Genomic DNA, 24,958 nt, shown 5'->3' with positions numbered 1-24,958 from the left:
CTACCATACCGAACGTATATTTTAAAGCCAATTTGCGTAACGCCGACCTGGCTGAGCCTTCCAGATACATGTTTACTAAACGAGCAATTCACGAGCAAGAACTGGTGACAAAATCGTTTAAGTATACGTAAGAATGTTCAAAAGGTAAAATAAAGCAAGTTGAGAATTGAACACAACAGCGAATTGCAAAAACACACTACAATACCAACATTCTTCACTGGTGGCCTATAATCTAAAAACACAGTTAAATATATACCTAGCCAGTGGTATTCTCATTGACACTTCTGGGGCGCATTTTTTTTTTTGTAACTACACTACTGCCGGCTAGTGATGTTTATGTTTTTTTTTAAATGTTATTACTGGCTCACCCCTTAGCATTTCCCTCTCATCTAGTGGTATGTGATAGTGCAGTCTAAGATGGTAGCGGGCTAACCTGTTTTGTATGGCAGTTTTAATATTTTTTTTTGTAATAATTGACGAACCAAGCAGATGGTCCACATGATGTTAAGTGAAAGACCATTGCCTAGTTAAACACAGAAACACTTGGCAGGGCACGCAAAGACCAAGTCCATCACCCTGAGGTATAGGTGTTAAGCCTCATGTGCCTGTAATTACTTCCCCGGAAGAGCTGTCAAAAAAAGCTTTACTACATCAATATAAAAACCTCCTGCCATACTAGAAAAGAGAATATTATGGGGATCGAGCTTGGCAATTTCTACTTATAAGACCCCAGCGTCGGAAGGGAAGGGAAGTCGACAAATGCCGTATAATGAAACTATTCAATAAGTTTTATTTTTGATTGATAATAAGATGCAAACGCTCAAATTTGGTGAGTTCATCTTAGATTCGAGAAATGTAACCTTTGTATAATCATTGACATCCGAAACAGCTTCGATGTTTTAAGATAGCCAATAAATAACTTAGGTTATTGATCTATAGATTAGGACCGAATATAGGAGTAATTATATGCGTACCCAATGAGCATATGTTAGAAACAAACATATTATGTGGTTTATATTTAGGTTATTACTGTTTATTAAATTATATTTTTTTGTTTCAGAGAACAATACATTTTTAATGTATTTGAAGTCATCGTCAGTACCTTGGAAACTAAACTGCAAAGAATTGAAAATCTTGACAAAGCAGTGGAGCATCTTATGAGAAGAGTAGAGGCGCTAGATTCAAGAGTTAATGACAATATACATAAAACTGACGCCATTATATCCAAACTGAGTAACTTAGATTTTAAACTTTTCAGTCACATTGTTCCAGGTGATGAACAGAGTGTTACAGACAATATAAATAGCAGAAAGAACGATAATAAAATTAATAGTGCTAACATGCTTGATAAAAAGCTGGAGTCCTTGGATCAAAAAGTTTCAGACATTGATACAAAATTAGTTGGATTAAAAACACAAATAGATAATAACTTCTTGCCTGTTGATGATATTAATGCAGAGGCAAGTGAAAAGAAGCCGATTAATCTCAACGTTATCGAAATAGCAAAAGGTCTTAACACAGAAGTAATAAATGAAATAACAAAAGAAGTAGATCAACTACGCACTTCAATGTCAACAGTAGACCGAAAATTACAATTCCACATTAATCTTGTCTCTGAAAACTTAGGAAAAGTGCTGTATATGATGGCTGACGTCCACGCAGCTATAGTGGAACCTGAATCCGCTTCCATTAATGTTAACAACATTTTTAAAAATCGTACAGTTACGAGTACACAGTCTCCAGTGCAGAAAGCTAGCAAAATTGATACATTAGTCAATAAAATTATTCCTATGATGAGTGTTTCGGAGAAAATGGATGAAGTATGGGATGTGGTGGTCGGAACAAAGAGCTCGGTTGACGATTTAGTCCCGAAGTCGGATGAACTCTTAACCCAAACACAACGACAAGAGCGCGCTATTGGCCAAATCCATAATGACTTACGTTTAAAAACAAATCTAATTATTGAAAATCTTGATATTGTGGAAAAAAGGCTAAAGAAACAGGAAGATGATGTAGCTACATTAGCACAGCGGCCAGTGCCTGCTGAATTACTGCTGGATCCTACTATCGACAGGCTGGTGGAGTATGCGCCAAACAGATATAGAGTGGACGAGCCCTCTACTGATCCTACTACTAGTACAATTCCGATGACCACTCCTCCGTCGTATCTAATTAACAACAGGTGAATTTAATTCATAATTATTTACATTGCATTAATGCGAATATTTATTGTGCGTGTGCTTAATGTATTTTGCATTGCGATTGTTACATTATGATTAAATATAAAATGTTTATAATGGTGAAAGCCGTTTTACGAAGTCTAATCGTCATCTGATATACAGCCCGACAATTTCGAGCAACTCCAGTTCAAGTCCGACGGGTGCGACTGTAACTGTGACCCCGGCAAGTACTGGCAGCGTCGGCAACAGTTCTGGCCCCACTAGTCCTCGCCCCACGAGCCGCAAGGGTGGCATCATCTTTCCCAGCGTCAAAAACAAGCCCATCATCGGCAACAACACGTTCGCTTCGGAGATCGTCGCGAACTACAAGGACGTCAAAGTGAGTTGATCAATATCGTATCTAAATTAATTCATGTTCCGAAAATTATATTTTTATCTGCATTTTTATCTGTATTGTTTTTATATTATGTTGTGGCTCAGCGAAAAATGTAATTTTAATTTTTGTATGGAATAATTTTAAGCAATGCAATGCCTATGCAATTTTGATTTTATTCATTTATGAACATGTTTTAGTAAAGTTTTTAATTTTTAATTGTGCCGTATTCACTGTTTACGCATTAAAATATGTAGGGAGTTCAGTAAATATTTTCACAATGTCAAATATTACTTCTTGTAGGGACATATGTTTTATTTAAAAACTAGAACCGTGTAAAATGTATAGTCTTGCCCCGCTACATACATTTAAAATAAGACTGATAACGGTAGGTGATATTCTCCGTTCAATCTTCCATGACTATATTATATTATATGTATTTTCGCGTTAGCTTTACCGAAAAATTAAAGCGGATAACTTTTCTTCCGTTTAACATATTGCTCATTCATATAAAACCTAAGTTCAAAGCCTAAGCCTAAAACCTAAGCTAAATGAGGCCTTTTCACGAAGATATGAGATGAAGGCTGGAGAGAAAATGCTCTGGGTACTCTAAAATTTAAACTTTTCTGATGTGTCATCACTGTTGCAAAAAAGCGATATGTAATAGGTGAGCTTCGAATGCATCTCAACCGCATGATATATAGGTATATGGTAAAATTATGATAAAAAAATTAAATGTAAGCTTTAACTCAATAGTTTTCCACGAAATAGTTATTTTCGTTGGAATTTTAATCAATGCCGTTTCCAGTTTGTCGAATAGCGGCTAAACTGTACATACCTAATCTACTCGAAACAGCGCCATTTAAGTCTCCTGGTTTAGCAATAAGGAACTCGACGCAATAGTCTATCCAAAGATATCCATTCACTTAACCACATCCTGCAAGCACTATTTACTAGTGGGTATAATTAAAATCAAAATATAGAATTACTTCGTTACACTTTACGATTTATCAAATGTTCTCGGTCTCAAACAGACCATTAACAAATTGGAACATATAAATGACTATATTTCAATCATTTGAATATTCATACGTAGAGAATTGTTGCAATTATAATTTATAACTTTATAGCCATTGGTTGGAAATATCAAGATTTACGAGCGGGCATTCGAAACACCATTGGTGAATTAGTAGGTTGCTATAATTTAGAAGAGTTATCAAAAATGGATCTAAATTAAGTTACCGCTGGTTTCATTACAAGGAATTTAAAGGGTAAGTTAATAGTTATCCACGTTGTAGAATTCGTGAAGTATGTAACCGTACCAGTAAATCTTACTTTAGATAACCGTTTGATATAAATACAAAAAAGCATACAATAGCAACATATAAATAAATTAAAATGATAAAACACTTACGCTTAAAAAAAATATTTTAATGCTGCAAGAGCATAAAGAGCTAAACGAGGCGCACGAGGCGTTAAATACGAAAAATTAATAGAGCCTACACAGCTATAAATAAAGCAAGTCTGTTACTACAGACTGTAATACCTTATGATCAGTTAAGCGCCATACCCATAAAAAAAAACCTCAAAGTAAATAAACTGTATCAGTGAAATTTCATTTCGCACTTTGGCCACGAAATCATACCTTGACGGTGCAGTGGTGCCGGAGCTCGGTTCTGCTTTAGTCTAAAAGGTACAAAAACCTTAAGATTCATAAGTGATACAAGAAGCCGATTTGCAATAACCGTAAGGAGTGCAAAGGTTACACGCATCGCATTCCGAGGTGGTACTAAAAATTCAAAACGACTGCAACCCACGCCAATGGCATCTGAAATTTACAGAACGTGAAAATGCGCTTTTGTATCTTTTGTAGGTCATGTAGATAATTCACAACTCTAAAAAGACTTTAAATGCCATAATTATGATTAGCCTTATTTAATGTATGCGTTCATTGCTGAACATAAACCCTTTCTGAGAGCGCTCCGCCACGCTCGGCCTTTCTTATCAAACCAAATCCAGCAAACTTTTTATGGGCTTATTTCAAGTCGGAACACACGATGCAGTATGCTTATCGGTTCTCGATCTCCAGATTGACAAGCTGAAGTGGCAGCGGGCAGTTTGTGCTTGTTAAAACAAAAAATCCCTACATACCTAAAATTTAAATAACATGTTACTTATTAACTTCCTGTGATTAACGAAGCTAAAGTTCAAAATATGTTTAAATTTTACCAAAAAAAACGAAACTTATATTACGTAAAAGTAAGAAATATTTTATTATGTTAAAATGTCGAACAGCAAGTACAATTACACTCCAATCAAGAGGCAAGTGGCGCAGACAATGTTACAGTAATAACTGGTTTTCACGTAATTTTACTTGTTGCTCTAAGAACGAGCGTTGCTCTCCTTAAGGTACCTACTCGATACTTATACAATGCTGATTTCAACGTTTCGCCGTTCATTATTTCTCGTATATTTATACTACATTAATTAAACAAATTCAAAATAAGGTACATTAATTAAATTGCCAAAAAAAACTACTCGGAATATACCTTGTACCAGAACTAGAGCTATAAAATTATTGAAGTGAAAATAATATTCGTAATATTTAGAAATGTGTTTACGTCACAATTTTTTAACATACCTATCGCCCTGCAACAACAAACATGACATAAACAAGCTATGACCTTCGTTATTATAAGTATCAAAAGCTCATGATAGTAAAAGTAGTCAGTCCAAGCTTGATCATCATAGAAATACCATATACAATAATTACAAACGACTTTTATACGAACGTTTGTAGAAAGAGTTTGTGATTTAAAACAGACTATCTCTACCGTCTATATAAATGTTCAAAATCGGTATGAAATACCAGATACAGGTAAGTATGTAAAACTTATAAAACGGCCTCGCTTCATTAGTCAGCTACTGCTAAATAATTCAATAATTAATAATCAATCCGCATGTTAAAAAAGGTATTTCTAATTTTCTCCTATACTACTCATTATAAATTTTCAGAGTCTAAACATGATTTGATTACTTAGCTTTCCTTGCTAAGTAATCAAATTTTTGTGAGATACCTTTTTTTTTGTAACACGATTTTTGGGATGTTTCATTAGCGATCATAACTATTAGACCGATATTATACCAATATCGATCAAAGCTCCAGTCTAATGAAGGATCTTTATCATTCGTATAAACATGAATATGGACTGTTTCGTTCAAATGAATTATCATAAAGCACCGTAACGTGCAGTTTTGACTATAACAGAGCTTTATTGTATTTTTAATTTCCATTCGATTTTTCTATAGGACCTTGCAAACAACCTTATATTTTATCAAAGTTCACCCTGATGTTAGTTTGCATTCCATTTCATTTACTCGAGTGAAAAATCAACGACTCATTCATTACGATATGAATGAGGCTTGGACAGTTTCATTCGTTATATGTCGGCTATGCCAGAGCGATTTCAATACAGGTATTGAAAATGGGACTTGAGCCGGCACGCAGAGTTCCGCGCAAGGAAAGTTGATATCGTTACGTAAATCTGGTTCACAATAAGTATACCTTCGCAGCGCTTTCCGCGACTTTGTCAGTGCACAAAAACCAGCTGTTCCCACCGACTGTTATATATACCTACCAATGATTACAGCATTTGTATTGTTTAAACATAATAAGTAGGTACGTAGAACTATCCGGTTGCATCGGAATACTTATGTACCTACCTATATGTTGTATTTTCAAGTACATAACATAATATCCATTTTTCCTCTTACATCACATTACATATATAAAAGAAAAAAATTAAATGATTTAATAGAATGAAAGATGTATAGAAACCCAAAAATAAAATTTTAAAATTGTGAGAAAAAATACTTAAAAGGTCTATATTTGGGTAAGCAAGAGAACTTATCTAAATATATCTATATATCTTAACAAATGAAGGTGGGACGGTGGGAAGACGACATAAGAGCGACAGCAGGACCTCTGTGGACAAGGAAACCCCATGATCGCGAAGCATGGAAGAACCTGGGGGAGGCCTATGCTAAGGCAAGACAAACAAGCGAAACCGTTGTCTCGACAAGTAAATAATCAGTAAGATAAGATTGTTGAAAGGCTATAAATACATAAATAAACTTAACAAATTATATCTATAATCTCACTAAGGCAATAGATAAAGTTATTTAATTATATTGGCGATTAAAAAATAGATAATTAAACTTGTGTATTTTACAAGTGGTAAAAAATTTATAAATATGTATAAAATAAAAAGTGATGTTCCTAAGAACATACAACTAAGTTTATACACAAGTTTTTATTATTTTTTAAACATATATTTTTTTACTATAAAGTCACAAAAAAGCATCTAGCGGTAAGATTCTACACATTTTAAGTCACGTAAGATAAAAATATATTTTATTATAGACATTTTTCAATTCTTTACTTCTGCTTAAACGAGTTAATGTCTGAATGTACACGGTAAATAATTATGTTATTACTAAGTATAAGGATAAATTAGCAAAAAGTAGGTTAATCGTGATATCTTGGAACCTAAATAAAAACAAAAAGTAAAGAGCATTGCGTGTTTCTCTCGGTGTTCTATCTAATACCTATAGTCTATTTACAACAAGCTGTCTAAATAGTGATTATTCATGAGTTAAACAATATTTAAGGACGTTGTAACGTTTTTCGCAACATGATCGCAATATTGCCTATACTGCATTATATCAGATAATCAACTATTCGAAGCGGAATAATTTGAGAACACAAGATATGTACGTACCAGTTATCTACTAAAGTAAATACAAAAACAAACAATGAACTGGCTTAAATTTATAATTGTTTTATGAATACGCTATTTAATTCCTCAGACATACCTGTAATAGGACCACGTGCTTGGGAGAGCACTCTAAGCAGTTGGTCTTTGTAACTATCACTGACATGCGGTAATAATCGTTAAATCCGTAAACCCACATTATATAAGCGTGGTGGATTAATGCTCTTGTGTCCTCTCTAATATTCTAGAGGACACCTGCTGAGCAGTGAGATAATAATATAACTAGAGTTTGAGTGGTACGTAAGTAGGTACTAAGGATATTATTCATAATTTTACGTACCACGATTAGGTATATGTTTGTTAATATTACGTATATCTGTTGATATAAATAAATTATTAAATTCCATTTGAAGAAGATTCAAAATATCGTACGAGTGTATCGTGTCCTCTAAGACCTTGACCAAAAATAAATTTGGTCCTCCGAACTAATCTAATCCTGCGTGCATTTTACGCAAAATAAACGATTGCCTAATCGTTTATTTTGCGTAAAATGCATGCGGCACTGCACTGCGTACGAATCAAGAGGACTACCTACCCAACCACAAGGTTTTAGACTCGATTCCCAGGTCGGGCCAAAAGATAGAATCTCAAAATTATCGGTACCACAACGGGAATTTCATTAAAACAGTAAATAAAACAAAATAACAATAACATGGCTGAGTTTCTGACGTGACTGCGCCACTAATAAGAAATGTTGAAATAAAAACGATATACCCGCTTCTAAAAGAACATAGAAAAGAAATTCAATCATCTATGTTAACGATAGAATATGACGGACAAACAACGCTGATTTCTTGTCGTCATAATCATCAAATATTGGTCAATAGTCAAAAAAATTAAATACTTAGGTGACTGGTACGAGCTGCTTAGAATGACTTTTAATTTCCTAGTGGCTTAAGAAACCATAAACTAATTGCGTTACTTTGCGGAAATCCATAATAAGCTTATGCGCAATTTTGCCAGCTCACAAACTTGTTCCCATTTTTCCATTTTATTGTAAACGGTTAGAACATTTTCTTTTTTTTCCATTTTATGGTAAACGTTTAGAACATTAGAGGTAAAATAATTGTTATCACTGCTAAATGGTATGAAGTGACTAACCTTTTGTTCAAGAAACCATACTAAAGTGGAGGTGTATTTGATGCTTCAATATAAGTCGTGTACACGCTTCTGTATGTTCTTAATTCTGTGGTTGTAATTTAAAACCTAAACATCAAACCTCATCATAAACCCAACAGGTATCTGATTAATATCGAAAACATAATTTCCCCGGTTAAAATGTATCTATTCGAGGACATGGTCAACGTGATGCTAAATACCATTTAAATCTTATTAGCCTGTTATTAAATTGGTAATAACAAACATATTATTAACTTCCATATCCACATCACCATCCACCAAATATCTCAAAGGTCCAAATTCCTTTGCAAACTTTATACAGCAATATTAATAAAGGTTAGGTACGTTAATAATGTCTTTTAGAAGAACAGCCCTATCAATTTATCATGTTGCAGAAGCTGAATTCAAGTAATATAGTCGAATGAATAAGACTGTAAAAAAATTATTTAAAAATACATATACCTGATATATTTTATACGTGTATTTCAGACGGTAAACGGTTATATATATAATGCGTGTCTATGCTTGCATGGCGACATTATTACGTGATTTTATTAAAAGTTGATAATATGAATTACTCGTAATTACTAATCCAAGAAGAGGGTTTTGCTCAAATTAACTCATCGTATAGCTAAATACCAAAACTTTGCGAATAACTTACGTAACTAACTTGTCAAGTATGTGGGAATGATGCGAATTATACTATCTGGCAGATTTTCCAATGTAATAATCGTTTTGTTAAAAAAAACAACGTTATTCATTTGATAAATGATGTTGTTGTCTAATAACGACAAATATAAATGGATTGGATTAGTACCTATTAAATTTTTGTTCGTTTCATTTACTTTGGGAAGCTGCCGTAGAGTAGTGGCTCGAGTAAAGGCTACAGTGTATCGTTATATAATTTCAGGGCTATTCGTGCGTGGACCTTCTAAACGCTGGTATGCGAGAGTCGGGCGTTTACTACCTGCAGATACGAGGCACTACGTACTGGTTCCTTAAAGTGTACTGTGAACAGAATGTTGCCGACGGCGGATGGACGGTAAGACTTTTGTCTTTAATATATTCTATTTAATGTCAGAAAATAATAATTCTGAATACAGAAAAATACTTTATTATAATATATACTAAGAAAAATACTTGCAATACTTGGTATGCTTCAGAGCCTCTACAGCCAACGGGACGAATTCTATTTTCAATTATAAAATATCAAGAACTTCTATCGAATAGAATTTCATTGTGCATTATTTATTTTGTTTCATTATGCTTAAAAAGTTTCTTTAATTAAAATTTGCTTTCCAAATCGTCGGTCTCTTCGAAATTGAAAAAATTCGTTTAGTTATATTTCATAACTATATAGCTAAACATTATAGTTGTATATTCATATGTAAGTTGTTAACGTTATTAGAAAGGTTAAAGAAATAAGTGACCTACCTATATGAGTTCCTTCGTTATTTTAGGTTATCCACCGACGTGATGATTATGGTATCCCAGCAGAAAATTTCAACCGGGATTGGGGTGACTACAAAAATGGATTTGGTGATCCTAGCAAAGAGTTCTGGTTAGGCAATGAAAATATTTACATGCTGACAAACAATGACGATTATATGCTTAGGGTGGAATTAGAAGACTTTGACGGTAACAAGAGGTAAGTTTCTTCGTGACATAGATATAAAAACAGAACTGTTCCCTTACTACCATCTCTTAAAGTAGTAATAATACTGCCTTAAGCGATGGTATTAAGGGAACAGGGTTTAACAATGTTTCTCTTGTTTCGGAATATATAATTTTTACTTGAGGGAAGTCAAAATACAAGTGTTATAATAAATGTCTAGGCATATGAGTGATGAGTATTTTAGTGTGTCGACTTCTCACTGCTCCCTGGCGGACTTAAAGTAGTAATAATACTACCTTAAGCGATGGTAGTAAGGGAACAGGGTTTAATAATGTTGACTCTCTTGTTCCGGATTCTATAATCTTTACTTGAGGGAAGTCAAAATACAACTGTAATAATAAAGTAAGTGTCTAGGCATATGAGTGATGAGTATTTTAGTGTGTCGACTTCTCACTGCTCCCTGGCGGACTTCTCCTCACCATACCCATTCGTTGTCCGGCGGCTGAGTTGATACGCTCATTTCATATCATCATATCAATCCATTACCGGCCCACTGCAGGGCACGGGTCTCCCACACATGAAAAGGGTTGAGGCCTTAGTCCACCACGCTGGCCCAGTGCGGATTGGTGGACTTCACACGCCTTTGAGAAAATCATTATGGAGAACTCCAAGGCATGCAGGTTTCCCCACGATTTTTTCCGTCATCGTTGAAGCAAGTGATAGTTACTTAAAACCCACATAACTCAGAAATGAGGTGCGTGCTGGGATGCGTGGGATCACTGCGTCATTAGGTACATATAATCTTGAAAAGCCCGCCAAGCCGCATTGGTTCTCAGCCTTAATCTCTCTAGTCTCTCCCCTGTTAGAGCGAGCCGGAGCCCTGTGTCAAATCAATAGTTTGATGATGATATCTTTGGAATGCATTTAGTATTTGCGCTAAAGTCCTGTTCCTTCGTTGTTTTGTAAAATGGTCGCAAGCTTAAAAAGAAAGAAAATATACTCAGGTAGGTACTGGGACGAGTTATTGTGTTAGGAAAATATTACCTTATTTCCAAGAAGACATAGATTTGTTATAAGTAATTAATTGCTTATACTAGTATCTACTCGTTGGATAGGAGTTAGCATATCATAAGGATACAATTCCCAGGTAGAGCCAAAAATTACACAAGATAATTTGATTTAAATTTTATTCTTGTCTTTAGTCTTGGAAAGCTTAAAACTTTGAGCTATCAGTCCCGTTTGTAATAACTAACATATTGTGATTATCTTTGTTAAAACCCACCAACCCTTACTGGAGTACGGTGGAGGGTCTGCATGAATCTCTTTAAGAGACTGGAGAACTGGGAAATTAAAAGCATGACGACCTTCCTGGTTCAGCGGCTAGGTTTTAAGAGGAAGGTCCCGGGCTCGATCCCCGGTAAGGTCAATTTGGGAATTTATAATTTCTAATTTGTTTCTAGTCTGGTGGGCATCAGCTGTGGCTAGTTACCGGCCTACGTAGTAAGAAGTGCCGCCAAATGATTTAGCGATCCGAAACGATGTCGCGTAAATACCAATTAGAGGTATATAGCTGCCATAGCTCATACCCCCTAGCAGGCTATCCTGTTACCATCTTATCTTAAATTGTGTCATCACTTTTTTATAAATTTAAAAGCATTTAAAAATTTCGGAACAAACAGGATTTGAACCTGCGACTTTCTGGCAATCGCGGCCTGAGCGCTTTAACGAATTAAGCTACGGCTCTCCTACCGTCGATGCTGATATTAGTAAATGCCTTTAATATCAGTGTAATAAAAAGAGGTAAAAAGAGGAGGTTAAAAGAAGGTGCGTGTTGGTGACCGAGCTTAATTGGTTTAAGCGCGATTGCCAGAATGGGATTGTAGTTAAGAGCTAAATTGGAGTGTAATAAAAAAATATATATAAATGCTCTAATACTAATAATGATTATTATGTATGCAGGTATGCTCAATATTCGCACTTCAAGATATACTCTGAAGCGGAATACTACAAACTGGAGATCGAAGGCTACGAGGGAAATGCCGGCGATTCTCTGAACGACCCCTGGTACGGGTCAAACAACAGCCCCTTCTCTACATACAACAGGTAATTTGAAAAGCCTCTGCCTTAAAAATTATTTTCATTCAATACATTACATTTACTTATACATTGCTCGCACACTAAATTTTACCTTGGAACTTATTAGTAAATTCTAAAATTAAGTAGAAGTAAGAGATCTTCAGGGAAGTACTCTGTGTCTACTACTACAGTGTTGCTCTGGCGATCGTCTCTACCTACGATCAGGTGGGCCGTCTGCTTGGTCTGTCAGTTATTGGTAAAAAAAGAAACATTTAGCTGTTTATAATGTGTCCCTCGTAAAGTTTATGATTATATCACTAGTTAGGCATTAGGATGATGTGAAACTTCCGTGTGATTTACTTATAATAAACTAGCTGTTACTTCGTCTGCGTTTGTTTTTGTTCTTCGAAAGACATGTGGCATTGAATTTAGGTGTAATTGTACTGAAATTTTTAAGTTGTGTATTCTTATATAAAAAAAGAACTGAATGAATGAATGAATACACTTTTAAAGTACACCAAAGAAAAAAAAAGTAGTTACAAAGGTATAAATACATATAAAGAGAGTACAATTTGGTGGCCTTATCGCTACATAGCGATTTCTTCCAGGCAACCAATGGCGTAAAAGGAAAAAACATAGAAAAGAGGTAGGTGGTGCAATAAATAAGATTTAAAATTATACAAATATATAAATAAAATATATATATATATATATATATATATATAAATATAACTATAATATATATATATATAAATATTTTATATATAAATACAAATAAAATATATAACATAAATACCTATATAAATATATAACATATAACATCCTCAATTTATATGAAATACATAAATAATTAAAATTACACACTTAAAATGATCCTGACATAACTGGTGTAGTTTTTAAATTTAAATTTATGTAAAATCGTCAAACACTTTCGTCCCCCTCTCCCAAAAGAACTGACCTTAATTTCGGGATAAAAAGCATCCTATATTACTTCTAATACCTTCAGGACTATGTGTACAAACTCTCGTGATGATCGGTTTAGTAGTTTTGCGTGAAAGCGTAACAAACAAACTTACATTCACCTTTATAATATTAGTAGGGATTAGAGCCGTTTAAAACTCATAATAAAAAAGAAACCTTGCTTATATATAAAAGTACTAGTATTGTCACTGGTTGAACAACCGCAGATTCTTTACTTACTTTTGATTTTAATATTGCAAACGCTTTACAAAAAGCACTAGAACTGTTGTCGACTTGAGCTTTAAAGATATAAAAATAAATTCCAATTTAGCCTGACGTTTACGATTATCGAAATGCTGGATTTCGATAATCGTAAACGACTCGGATTGCAAGCGAACCAATCTCGAACAAAGGGTTAATTAAATAAGAGAGCCAGCAAAGTTTGATTTTTAAAAAGTTATTATTTCTTGTCCTAAATATTCCTCATTGCCAACAAACTTTTTCATTCTAATTTATTAAAGTAAAAGTTGTGACTCAATGTCCTTTTTACAATGGTCCCGATAGACCATTATGCAAGCCCCCTAAGGTCTTAGACCAATTCTAGGCGGTGTTGTCTATTGCAACACCAGATAACAAATCAAATTTTATAATATCGACGTTTAATGTCTTTCTAATTCGTACGAAAGTATACTTGCTAACCATCGCGTGTTACGTCGATTACCTGTCTATCCCACTTGACCTAACACGCTAGAATATAGGAAATAGCTTAAACACTACCACACATGAGTTCAGAGTCAGGGTCAATGGAAAATGCAATGTATGGATAGGTATTTTTTTATTTATTCTAGGATTAGATTTTGTATAGAACGTAATAGGTATTCAACTATGTATTCACATATTTTAAAAGGCTTTTTAGCGTCTCTATAGGATGCAAACAAATATTTAAGTATCGGTGGAATGATTAAACCGTTTATAAGAAACAAACACTTTGCATATTATAACTTTATGTCCCCCGGTCATGGCGCAAGTGTGTTTACGCTCTACCGGTCCGTCCGGTGTTTAGTCCTTTAAGGTTAAGTTTATGTCATTATGTTGTTTTTATAGCAGTTTATTGAACTTAAATCGGTAAAGTCGTAGGTACCTAATGTCTTGGATGTAAGTTTTTTTGCAATTAAAACTTTTATAAGCTGTACCTGGGCGAGCGAGCTGCTTTTTTTTTTATATTTCGAGAAGATACTTATTTAAATAAACTTGGAAGCAAACAAATATCCCAATCGTTAGAGACGTTTCTTAGATACGAGAAATATAATACGAAATACACAGAAACATGATGACTAAATGCATTCATTGCAATAAAAACATGAATGCATTTAGTTTCACGCTTTATTTGGCGTCAAATTTATTTTTTTCCGGAAAGACACTTATAAACCAAAGAAGCAAAATTTTTCCGAATACAAATCTTCATTTTATTTCGCACTCAACCCAGCTATAATTTTCTGAGTAGGTAGGAACTATTTCATCTAATTTGTTTCGATCTAAACCTTAAAAGGACAGACGAGTTCTACTTAAATCCAATATAGAATAAATAAACTCGTTACTGGTGGACTAACGATGAAGTAGGTAGGTGGGTGTATGGAATATTTAATGATTATAATTTATTTTATACTGATCCGTTAGTCTTGTACCGGTAAGTCTGCTGTCTACCCCGGTATCGTGCTCTAGATCACAAGGTCCCGAGATTTAATCCCGAGTCGGACCGGGTAATTTCCTATGAGGTTTTCTGTCAAGCAATTCTCAGTACCAGTCAGAAGTTATAAAATAGCCGCAATGTCAAATCCCAGGGGTGGACCCCTAGTGATTTGGTAGGCAAGGCACGTTAGATAGTCGGCCCCGTTTATTATTGTATTCTCACATACTAAAATGTGTAAATTATTTTAAGTTATTAATGCAACTGTTGTATAAAAAGGGGTATTTAAACACGAGACGAAGCCGAGTGTGACTAAACAGTCAGATTAACGTCGAACCGAGCCGAGGTCCGAGTCCTCGCAGGAGGCACCCTCGGGTCGACGTCTCCCACTCTCCCCCCCGATGTCGTCGAGCCCTGGGGCTCTTCTCATGGTGAGCTTTCGCGCTCGCCCCACTCCCACGGTGACGCCGTAGCAACCCCTCAGGTGGTTATCGGCAAGTGTCCTTCCGATAAAGCAAAAAAAAAGCGAGTGTGATTATATTATCACATGAGTATATCACAGGAGTTTCAATACCTAATTATCAACAGTTGCTAAGTTGGATTCGCATTAACACCCTTAATGCGAATCCTCTAAGTAAGTACAAAAGATTCTGAAACAATTAGCTTTTAGTAAACATTAAAACAGCCAGTCCTTTATATTTTGTTGATGCTTTATATTATGTTATTCAGCACAATATTATATCCGTTTGGATAATATTATGACTATTATGATATTGGGTGTTTTAATGTTTGCAAGAAGTTTACATTTTCAGAATCTTTTATAGAGGATTTAAAGCATGGATGTAAATGTGTGTTACTTTTGCAGAGATAACGACCGGTCGTCACTTAACTGCGCGTCCATGCTGAAAGGCGGATGGTGGTGGAAGTCATGCGGACGCGGCCTCAACGGCCTCTACCTGCATGACCCACAGGACCTCACAGCGAGACAAGGTAATAATCCAAAAACATTGTGGCTTCTCATCAAGTTAGGGATTCAGCCCGCATAGAACTTGGAACTGTTTTTAATTAACCAGAAAATGATTGTAAATAACCGTAAAAATATTCCCGTTAATCTGAGGCTGATTCCTTAGTTATTATAGCATTTGTACGATTATCGTAGGTCGGTTTGAACTATAAATACTCTGTAATGACGGAGTTAAATGGATTTTATGCGCCTTGTTTTAAGCTCAAATTGGTCCATACTTATACAGCAAGCTCTCTAAGCAAAATAAAAAAACGGGATGACAAAAATGACAGCTCTAAAACTAGTTGCATTAGGTCCACTTTACTTTTGATACTCAGACACTCCACGTTTGCGAGTATGTTAATCCTGTACTAAGCGTACATATAAATGGGCATCTATAATGGACTCTATTTTGTTGATTGGATCCTTTTTGCTCAGTTTTTTGTTGGTTTACAGGCATCGTTTGGTTCCGCTGGCGAGGCTGGGACTACACGCTCAAGCGAGCATCCATGATGATCAAGCCCAAAGGCTTGCAACCAAACACATGAGCACAACCCACACATCTTTACATTTATATAGTTTTATTCAGCTTTTGTTCAATTATTACGTGGATTCTACACTTTTTCTGCCATCCGTTAGTACAATAGGGATGGCGATTAGATACTTCTGACAGATACAAACATTTTGTAATTCTTTAAAATTTGTTAAACTTCCTAGAGTGACTATTTATATAACTGGCACTGAACCTTAATAGTATTAGTGCACTAAGTGTTAAATAAGAGTATAAACACTATTAAACCTGTATAGTAGCAATAAATAGAACTCGGTGGGAAGAAATCGATTACCTACCGCAAGAGACTCGCCTTGTTCGTGAATCACGAAGCTGTCATTAGCACCAGTTGTAGCTACTATACAGCTGTAATAGAGCATATCGTTGGTGCATATTGGTGCCAATTCAATTGGACATAAATCTATACACACTGCTAAATTGGCAAGTTTCTAAGTGGTGGTACACCTTTCATTGCGTTGTTTGCGGAAAAGGATATCGTTATTTATTAACTAATCAATTAAGTTAAGATTTGTGTACAACTAAATATGTACAGTATAGTCCTTACACATTATTAAACGGTTTTAATTTAAAGCTATATTAAACCCTAACATCAAATAAATTGAATCCACGTAATGACCTAGAACATAGCAAGCAGCTTATCGCTCAAATCGGTATACAAAACTGTACCAAGTTACTTGTCTTTGTAAATAATTCCCTTAAAATTCATTCACGCCACAAATTCACTGCATCGTCTTCGTCGATATTTTTTTCCTCTGGCCGTAGAGTCAGTTGGGTAGATTTCATATATTTTACTGTACCTGTACCTTGACTTTCACTTGGTAGTAATTAAAAATATATAAATTTTGAATAACATTTTTGAAAAGTAGGACTGGCATCGACTTTTCTAGTTTTTAATATGCAACCTACAATGAGTACAATATCGCTTACCTATTCCCACTTATTAAGCTGTAGTTTACATTACGACGCGATTTGAACAGGTATAGGTAACAAAAAATACTATGGCTACACACACAGAATTAAGAACGTACAGAACCCGTGTATACGACTGATATAGAACCATCAAAAACCATTCCAATTAGGAATGGTTTCTCGAACAAACGGTTACTCACTTCATACAATTTAGCAGGCAGTAATTATTTTACCTCCATGTTCTAAGCGTTCACAATAAAATATAAAAATGGGAAAAGGTGTATTAGCTAGCGACATTCCGCGGGTGTAAAGTGACACGTGCATGGACGTTTTTACTGTTTTATGACACAATGCCGTGCATACAATAATGGCTTAATGAGGATTCTGTACGTTCTTAGTTCAATGGCTACACCGATAAACGGAAATCTTAATGAATTATTTAATATCGCCTTAGATATTCGCTGCAACCTGCAGTGTGTTTACAAAATCGCGTTATTATTTGATCAATAAATCGATACTTAATGTGATATCGATTGTAGCCAGTAATTATTGTAGCCACACTAGCCTACTTACGGAAGCTCAAAATTATTCGAGTGTATTACAATAAAATAACAATAGTAATATATCGATTAAATAAAATGGATACATTAGACACCTAATAATATTGTAATTATAAACTTAATTTATATGAAATCTTTCCTTCAGTCTCTTAGGTATTGTATATAACACTCTGATAATATCCATTCACTTTGCTCTTGAGTCTCGACGTGCCACGACCCAAATTCATTAATTTATTATTCATAACTATAGAGGTACATTAAATTTTCGTTAATTAGCTTTATAATAATAGTTTGTAGGGTTAAATTAAGTTGTAAATATATGATTTGATAAGATATAAACTGAACGACGGTCAAAACGGCCATATATGTATATCATACTCTCGTCCAATCAGACGGAGGCTGTATTATTCAATAATTTACAATAAAAATTGATTTTCGCCATCACAACATGTTAAACGAAAGTGGTCGCTAAATGGGACAAGATATATCGAGTGAATGACAAAATGTATGACACTCATTATACTCCTTACTTGGTCTTAGCGCATACCAACATTATTTCTGTGGTCTGGTGGCAGGCATTGGCCGTAGCTAGTTACCACACTACCGACAAAGAGGTGCCGCAAAGCGATTTAGCGTTTCGGTGCGATGTCGCGTAGGAACCGATTAGTATATATATGACTATGTATACTACGTATGAGGTGAGATTAAAGTCAAGAGCCAACTTGTAGTGATACCTATTTAAAAATAATATCTTCCTTATTCACTCCTTCAGTTACGTTTGTCGTCGGTTTACTGTTTATTGAGCTAGGGGAAAACGGATAGTGTCATACATTTTGTCTCAAATATACTGTATGCTTGCTATATCGTATCCCACTCTTAAATACCTAGTTACCTGTCTCTTTTTTAGGAATGTAGGTAGGTATAGCTATATATATTAATGATTTGACTAGATAAATACCTGGCAGAAAATTAAAAAAAAGCGAGTTGAATGAAACCCCAATATGTCTTAACCTTGTAATAAATTTAGGTCACGTAACATTAAACAAAAATAAGTTAAGTAATATCAACTCTTTGCCCTCTCGCCCAGTTTTTATACTTACTTTTCCAGAGCTAATTTTTTAATCGGATTAAACTAAAACTAAAGTTTATCATTAGATAAGTGAGTAAAGCACACTCGAAATCGTAAAAGTAACTACTATGTATTAATTCAGTTGTTTTTTTATTTCTGCTGGGTAACTATCATTCTTTAAAAGTACTTAAGTAGGTACTCGTAGGCAACCATCAAACCATGCAAACTGATTTAATCTATGTATTTCTAGAAAGAAAAAATATTATAATATGTTTGATGGCTTGACATTTTCAACAGATAACTGTGCGCATGTACCTTATCTTGATTAAAACAATATACCTATCTGCATATTATTATACAAGTTGTTTTAATACTTATCCCTGTTTCTTAGTCAATAGCTCTGATTAGTGTTCAAATCTATAGCATACATACAACATACTGCCACTTTGTAAAGTGCCCAGCGTGAAAGGTAAGCTTAAACTGACAGCACCTTTCAAATGACGGAGGATAAAATAACAATGCGTTATTATTCGAACGTTACGCCATATTAAGGCTCAAAAGGCTTAATATGGCGTAAAGTTCGAAATGAAGTCCGTGGTAATTTTAGTTCTTGACGGCCGATTGGCGCAGCGGTCAACAAAGCTGCTTTCTGAGTCCAGGGCTGTGGGTTCGTTACTCACCACTGGAAAATGTTTCTGTGATGATAATGAATGTTTTTCTGTGTCTGGGTATTTATATGTATACTATAAGTATTCATGTATATTATTCATAAAAATATTCATCAGGAATCTTAGTACCCAATACCCACAACACAAGCTACGCTTACTTTTGGAGTAGTTGGCAATGTGTGTATTGCCGTAGTATATTTATTTATTTACTATTATTTTTTCTAGGAATACATGACGGAACAAGCAGATGTACAGTGTGTACTAGATGTAAACACTTCGAAGGGCATGCAACAAATACTTGCTACAGTGGTCCTACACAGTGCCGCTAAATTTCCATGAACCCGAGACGTAGTAAAGCCTCATTTGGTGATGTGCCTGTAACAAATCAGACCGGAACAGCAGTGCTTCTTGGCGGCATAAGCGCTTGCAATCATAAAGACTTATCCGCACTTGCAATTTATAATTAGTGCGGCATAAAAGTCTTTGGTTTGGAAAATTTTGGCGTTACGTGTTGTGCAGATTTCATTTGCTCGAATATTTTAAAGAGGCGGTGAACTCTGTTAATAATTCCGAGGAAAATTATTCGCACTACCTAATTCAATCATCATCATCAATTTAACCGATCGACATCCACCGCTGGACATACTCGTAGGTAGGGAGTCTCACAATCCACGGTTCTGGGCCGCTGGTTTCCAGCGGCTCCTAGCGACCTGTTTGAAGTAGACTGTCCAGCTCGTTGGGCACCGACCGAGGAAGCCATTCCCGTACATTAGAACCCCATCGTCCATTGGTTCAGTTAGCTCAGAACTTCAGAAGCTACCCCGCTCATTGCCGCTTCAGCTTCGCGACTCGCTTAGCTATATCGGTAACTCTAGTTCTTTTAAGGATCTCATCATTTCTTCTGATTGGATCACTTAGAGATACTAGTAGCATAGCAATCTCTATCGCCCGCTGAGTGACGCTCGAGTCCTACTTATAAATTATCTTTAAATATATATTTCTTGTGTGCCTGTGTGTGTCACTAAACTCCTCCTAAACGACTGGCCCGATTTGAATGATTTTTTTGGCGCTGAGGTCCGCTAGTATATATATACATATGTATATTTATATATATATATATATATATATATATATTCATCTGCTAAGTAATATTAAGGATAATATTAGAGTAGTTCCCATTTGTTATATATGCAACATGTCACATCACGGTAAAACATTAAGGGACTATAGGGACTCAAGGACAAATAAGGAAATTCCCTAGGAAATAAATATTGCTAAGAAAGGTTATGATTTTTCCGTTATGTAATAAAAGACATTATTTTTCATCTACGATTTTCTTTAATTAATACTTGTTAGTTAGAAAAACGCAGATCAGATATTAATGAAATAGGTAGGTACCTAGGCTTTTTGAATTTTGATATTTGTTTTAAATCACATAAATGTTTTAAATCAATATATTTAGGTGATTGTTATAATAGTTCTTCACAGAAGGTAAATTTCAGGTAGTCCAAATATAAGTCTTGGAAACTAATTATTACTGTCTACTAGATACAGCTAGTAGCTAGTAGTTACTAGATCTCATGTCAGTAGCATGGACATATCAGCCTTAATTAGTTTTCAAGTAAACAGACGTTATTTTGTGCTCGGCGTTTCTACGGCATATAAAAGTCGGCTACGCGCACACGCTGTCGCTACAAGCGACATTATTTTTGAACACTTGCTTAGAGTAGATTTTTGTAAACAATTTCATCATACAGAAGGAAGTCTTTAGATAGTACATTTGTCAAACGAATTTCATCTGGTAATGTCCGGCGGGTTACAGACTGAAAATTGTGGGTGACGAACACACGTGGGTGCGTTTGTTAACTTAAAAACTTACGTACTTAGTAACTACGTACGTACGTACTTACGTTCGTACTAAAGTACGTATGTACTTAAGTACTTATAAGTTAAGATTTCTGAATCGGATAAATGATAATTTATGCGATACCGTGGCGGAAACGAGCCTTGCCCCATGCGAGATACGGAGAAGACAAGGATTTTAAACCTCACGAACATTCTGTACAAGCGCAAATTTTAACTGTAGGCACTAGGCACAGAATTAAGAACATACAGAAACCGTGCACACGACTAATATTGAAGCATCAAAAACCACTCCACTATAGTAGGTCAGGCGGTTACTCGCTTCATTTCATTTAGCAGTTGACAGTAATTATTTTACCTCAAATGTTTTAAACGTTTACCATATAAAATGGGGAAAATGGGAAAAGTTTGCCAGCTAGCAACATTCCGCGTTGTGTACCGTATTTTCGGACACAATGCACTGCATGCAATGATGGCTGAATGAGGGTTCTGTATATTCTTAATTCTGAGCCTCGTTCGAAGCACACACTGCTAGCAAAAACTGCGAGCCCTACCCGTTCCATATGTATTCAAAACGAAATTTAATAATAAATAATTGAAGTTTAGTACCTACCAGAGTATTTCACATCGATATTTCATTGAAAGTTCGCATTCAGTGAATTAATATTTAACGATATCATGCTATGAATATATCAAATAAGTTCGTATCAAATAAGTAAGATTGAAATCGTGACTAAAATATACTACTAATTAAGAAGATCTATTTTCAATGCCGGTTAAACTTCAAACAAATTATGCAGGACATAGCCGCTCGCGTGCCTTTAAGTAGGTATAGATAGAAGGATAAGATGTTTTTTTAAAGTTATTAAGTACTTTCTGATTTTTTAGGACTTTAAACATGTCTGGAAAATTTACACTTGATTATATTATTAAATGTCCTGCTTTGCAGCTCGATGTTGACTTTTAGACAGCGTCGCAGCCTACGTCGAATCTTTACAGCCATAATGAGCAAGATTTAACTAATTCCACGAGCCCCGCACATGCTATGATGGATTCGTACCTTGTTGAGGATACAACAGAAATATATTTTAAGTAGATAGGTTTTCGCAACTAAGGCTGGCCGCACACGTCCGGAATGGATGTCTGAAATCATAATCTCAATTTTCGGCAACTTGCCTCACACATAAATCAAATATCCAAATTGATCAGTAGTCTTGTGATTACACGCATGCACAAAAAGGACACAGAAAACATAAAAATACATTCGTTACAAATTCTTAAATCTGTAAAATATTTGTAACCGGAATGCAGAAAGCTCGTCAGTATCATTCTTACAGATTGATCTAGGAAATTCATAATACGAAAAAGTCAGCATTGTATGGAACATACTGACTAAATTATGAAATTAAGCTTAATTTGCTATACTCCGCGTAAAGCAGGAAAATTTTTATGGTGTAATTTATAATTTCTTTTTTCTTACTTTTACCTTTTTTGACCTTTGGGGGTAAGAAAGGTATAAAAGGCGACACATTAGGCGAATTTTTCACTTAACAATTATTCTTGATAGTCAACAACTCCTGAGGATGCTCCAGTTTCGGAGCGAAACGTGCGTAGAGGGTACATTGCCGCAAATCTGTTTGGTGTGGAGTATAAGGACTGAAGAAATTATAAATTTACACCATACCATACAGATTCTACTTTTCGCGGAGTACAGCAAATTAAGCATAATTTCACAATATATCATGGATTTCCGCAATGTAACGCGTGCTTCTATCCGACATTATGCATTTCTGGGCTCTCTCAGAATACATAATCTGATTTTGTAAATTCGGATTATGAATTCAGAAAGACATTCCGGCTGTGTGAGGCCAGCCTAACACAATATTAAAATACGTAGTAGTTATTTTAAAACAGATACTTACTCTACATAATATAGCTTTTGCTAAATCGCATTATAATGTTGAAAGTTAACAACACCGAAATACTTACAGAGCATATACCTATAGGCTTTAAGGCCCTACGCGGTCTATTTGGGGAAGGCCTAATATATTACTTACTAGCATTTCTAATAACTCTTCTATTTAAAATAGTTCTCTATTCATTCAACGTAATTCTCAAAACTTGCCAACATTAACTTACGAAATCTTTAGTAAATATACCATTTTAATATATATTCCAAAATATTACACATCAAGGGTATTTTCTTAATATTCGCTACGAGCCCCGCGCTGACATTCTTAAAGACTTCTAATAGATAACTTTGTGATATTCTGTAACATATTAGACTGACTCCGACGGATGGGAGTGGAGAAAATCTCCAGTTTGAGTTATAAAAACTTAAGGGTAGCCTTTTTATAACTCGTAAAATGCAAGGGTGTATGCACTAAGTGGGCAGATGATATAAACATGGAGAAAATCTCCAGTACAAGTTATAAAAACCTAAGACTAGGCTAGTAGTATGTAAAACTCGTAAAATGCCTACCCTTAAGTTTTTAGAGTATACCCTATTTGCACGCCACTGAGTCCAACCTTGGGCTTACGCGACGCCTCCTTCTAAACCCTACGTCGGAGTATCGTATACGGTGCCTTAACCTACGTCCACACTTGTAGACATAATGAATGTCATTTTACAGAAAATGTTTACATCGCACGTGTACATTTTACATAATATTTTACTACAATTAGCTAAATAGACATTCAGGCTAAAGTTCAAGGAAATATTTTAACTTTCGACTAGTGACTACACGACGTTAGTAATTAAAGGGGTCCGAACCATATTGAATGACAACGGGCATAACGACCCGCCAGCGCCAAGATTGTGATGACATCGGCGCAGGATTAAACCTGGGAACGATTACTTGGATACAATCTGACGTAAGTCTATTTTTAATGAGAGCCGTACAATATCTTTACCTCTAAATATCTTTGTAACTTGACACTTTGGGGTAGTATGTTACATGACGTTTTTTGTTCATCTATGTGCGCCCTGTTCCCCTAAATAGCAAATACATCGTGTGCCGCGATTTCGAAAAAAAATACAAAATGGCGGCGGTTCGCTATGCCAGATAGGTTCAATCCCCTTTATACGTTATACATTTGCTCTATGGTTAATTTATATTTGAATCTACCCTAACAATTTCTAAGCTTAATCAAGAATTTAAAAATCTCAGTTAATGCTACCTCAGAATCATTACAACATACAACAGAATTTTACATTTCATAATATATAATAAACTATATTGCTATATTTACAAAGTTCTACTCTTGAGGGTTTCGGGTTTTAAATAGAGAACCCGAACCTAATAATAACATTCAGCTTTCCGTCTGTCCTTGATTTTCATTTTTGAGATATGTTAGTTTAAACCGAATATGGAATTTAAATAGCTTAGGGAGTTTTATTCCACCATCTCAGTAAAGCATTCCCTTGACTTTTTACATATCCCTTATCATTTTAACTTTGATATTTTAAC

At 35.1% G+C, this 24,958-nt stretch overlaps 1 protein-coding gene across 5 annotated transcripts; it reads left to right on the top strand.

Annotated features, from left to right (window-relative positions):
• Positions 1–1,140: 1,140 nt before the first annotated feature.
• Positions 1,141–16,396, top strand: LOC120636294 (angiopoietin-related protein 2). Of its 5 annotated transcripts, none has more exons than XM_039907715.1 (7): positions 1,141–2,161; positions 2,373–2,559; positions 9,418–9,549; positions 9,968–10,155; positions 12,082–12,225; positions 15,711–15,835; positions 16,305–16,396. In XM_039907715.1, exons 1-7 carry the CDS (start codon positions 1,158–1,160, stop codon positions 16,394–16,396), a joined length of 1,872 nt encoding a protein of 623 aa, XP_039763649.1. In that variant the 5' UTR covers positions 1,141–1,157. The 5 variants fall into 5 exon arrangements, with proteins under 5 accessions (XP_039763649.1, XP_039763648.1, XP_039763646.1 ...); XM_039907714.1 differs by having other exon boundaries at positions 2,307–2,559; XM_039907712.1 differs by having other exon boundaries at positions 1,141–2,182; positions 2,343–2,559.
• The last annotated feature ends 8,562 nt before the right edge of the window (positions 16,397–24,958 follow it).

Source organism: Pararge aegeria, chromosome Z (assembly GCF_905163445.1).
Source record: "Pararge aegeria chromosome Z, ilParAegt1.1, whole genome shotgun sequence".
NCBI classification, from domain to species: domain Eukaryota; kingdom Metazoa; phylum Arthropoda; class Insecta; order Lepidoptera; family Nymphalidae; genus Pararge; species Pararge aegeria.
Note: the sequence above shows the minus strand (reverse complement) of the source record. Positions and strands in the feature narration are given on the sequence as shown.